Source organism: Sinocyclocheilus anshuiensis, unplaced genomic scaffold (genome assembly GCF_001515605.1).
Source record: "Sinocyclocheilus anshuiensis isolate Anshui unplaced genomic scaffold, SAMN03320099.WGS_v1.1 C32823493, whole genome shotgun sequence".
Classification (NCBI taxonomy): domain Eukaryota; kingdom Metazoa; phylum Chordata; class Actinopteri; order Cypriniformes; family Cyprinidae; genus Sinocyclocheilus; species Sinocyclocheilus anshuiensis.
In genome coordinates this window covers 1-1532 of record NW_015620325.1, presented here as the reverse complement: position 1 = coordinate 1532, position 1532 = coordinate 1, and the positions used below count along the sequence as shown (strand labels likewise).

General features: G+C 35.1%; 1 protein-coding gene across 1 annotated transcript; it reads right to left on the bottom strand.

The window, feature by feature from the left end:
* Positions 1-6: 6 nt before the first annotated feature.
* LOC107683024 (nucleoporin p58/p45-like) lies at positions 7-1083 on the bottom strand (the record flags this gene model as incomplete). The annotated part of the gene is made up of 3 exons (XM_016479117.1): positions 7-74; positions 779-811; positions 926-1083. Coding segments are annotated over 3 exons (259 nt in total), but the record flags the coding sequence as incomplete, so codon positions are not given.
* Positions 1084-1532: the final 449 nt, after the last annotated feature.

Sequence of the window (1532 nt, the reverse complement as noted above, 5' to 3'; positions counted from 1 at the left end):
TGTAGCGGAGGCTGCTGGCTTTCCGAAGCCCAGGCTGAATCCAGTAGAAGCAGCGGTCGAGGTGGTAAGACTCCCTACAAACATGCAAAAACAACAAAATTGGAAATCAGTACAGCATGTCTGACAGACTTAACCAGTGGTTCTCAAAGCAAACATTCAAGAGGCTTAAGGATGAAGAAGATATTTTGAAGGATGGAGGCAACTTAACAGTTTGTGGTCCCCATATTTTTTCTCTTCCCCATACCATAGAAGTCAATAGGGCCCAACAACTATTTTGTTTCCCACATTCTTAAAATATCTTCCTTCATGGTCAACAGAAGAAAGAAACTCCTACAGGTGTGGAACAACTTGAGGGTGAGTTAATGATGCCAATGATTATTTTTGGGTGAACTATCCTATTAAATTGGCATTGCATTTTAATAACGAATATGCATTTTCTTGCACTGAAAAACAATGTGTATACAAGTACTAGTAAATTTCACAAATGGCAAGTAACACACTAAATAAAATTAAATTTTGAAGTAGAAAAACTGAAACTGCAAATCTTCATTTTATTTAAACATTTGGATTCACATTCTCATTCACAGTGTAGTCAAGTCAAGCTATAACATTTTATCAGGTAGAAATAATGAGTAAAAAAATGTTGATGTTAATTGTGCTTTATAAAAATACTTTTTTGGACAATAGGGGGGCAATGGAGCCAAAATGTTTGAGGCTCACTGGACTAAAGAAAACTGATTCAATTTCTTCTAGCTTGTTTTCTTGAAGAATTGCTTACCTAAAGTAAGGCCAGTAGTGGATGCAGCAGCACCTAAGTGTTAAATAGACAGTAAATTAACAACATGAATTAACTGTGACAATGTTATTTATTATCAAGGCACCAAATTATAATAAAAAATTATTAAATTAGTGTTTGTCAGCGAACCTGAGGCAGGTGTGTTAATGGTGAATCCAGTTGCTGGCTTCTGTGCAAATAAATTGGACCCAAATCCCAGTGTGGATGTGGTACTGGTGGCGGCTGGTGTGGATGTTGGCGTGCCAAACCCTCCAAATGCAAATCCACCCGTACCTGCAGCAGGTGTGCTGGAAAAAATATCAGGCATTAAAAGTCACATTTGTATTACTAACATTACCCCTAATGATGCTAAACATATCTGCATTTTAAACCAATAGTTCACTTACACAAAAATAGTTAATTTTTTGCAGTTACATAAAAATATATTTATTTAAAGAAAAATAACATACATTTAGAGTAGAAAATCATTTAGTAATCAAATAGGCCTACTTTTTTTTTTTTTTGGTAGACCACTGAAAATTAACGTGAAACTAAAACGTGAGCTTGAATTGTAAACAGCAAATTGTTATTGACTATCCAATTAAAGTTAAACATTTAAGCTGTCATTTTAGACGTGTTTATGTTTACATTATAGTTCTGCACAACTCGTTAAAACATTAGCACACAGTTGAAAGCTGACATGATGTGTCCTCATCAGTGGTGGACAGTAACGGAGTAGTTTTACTTCGTTACTGTA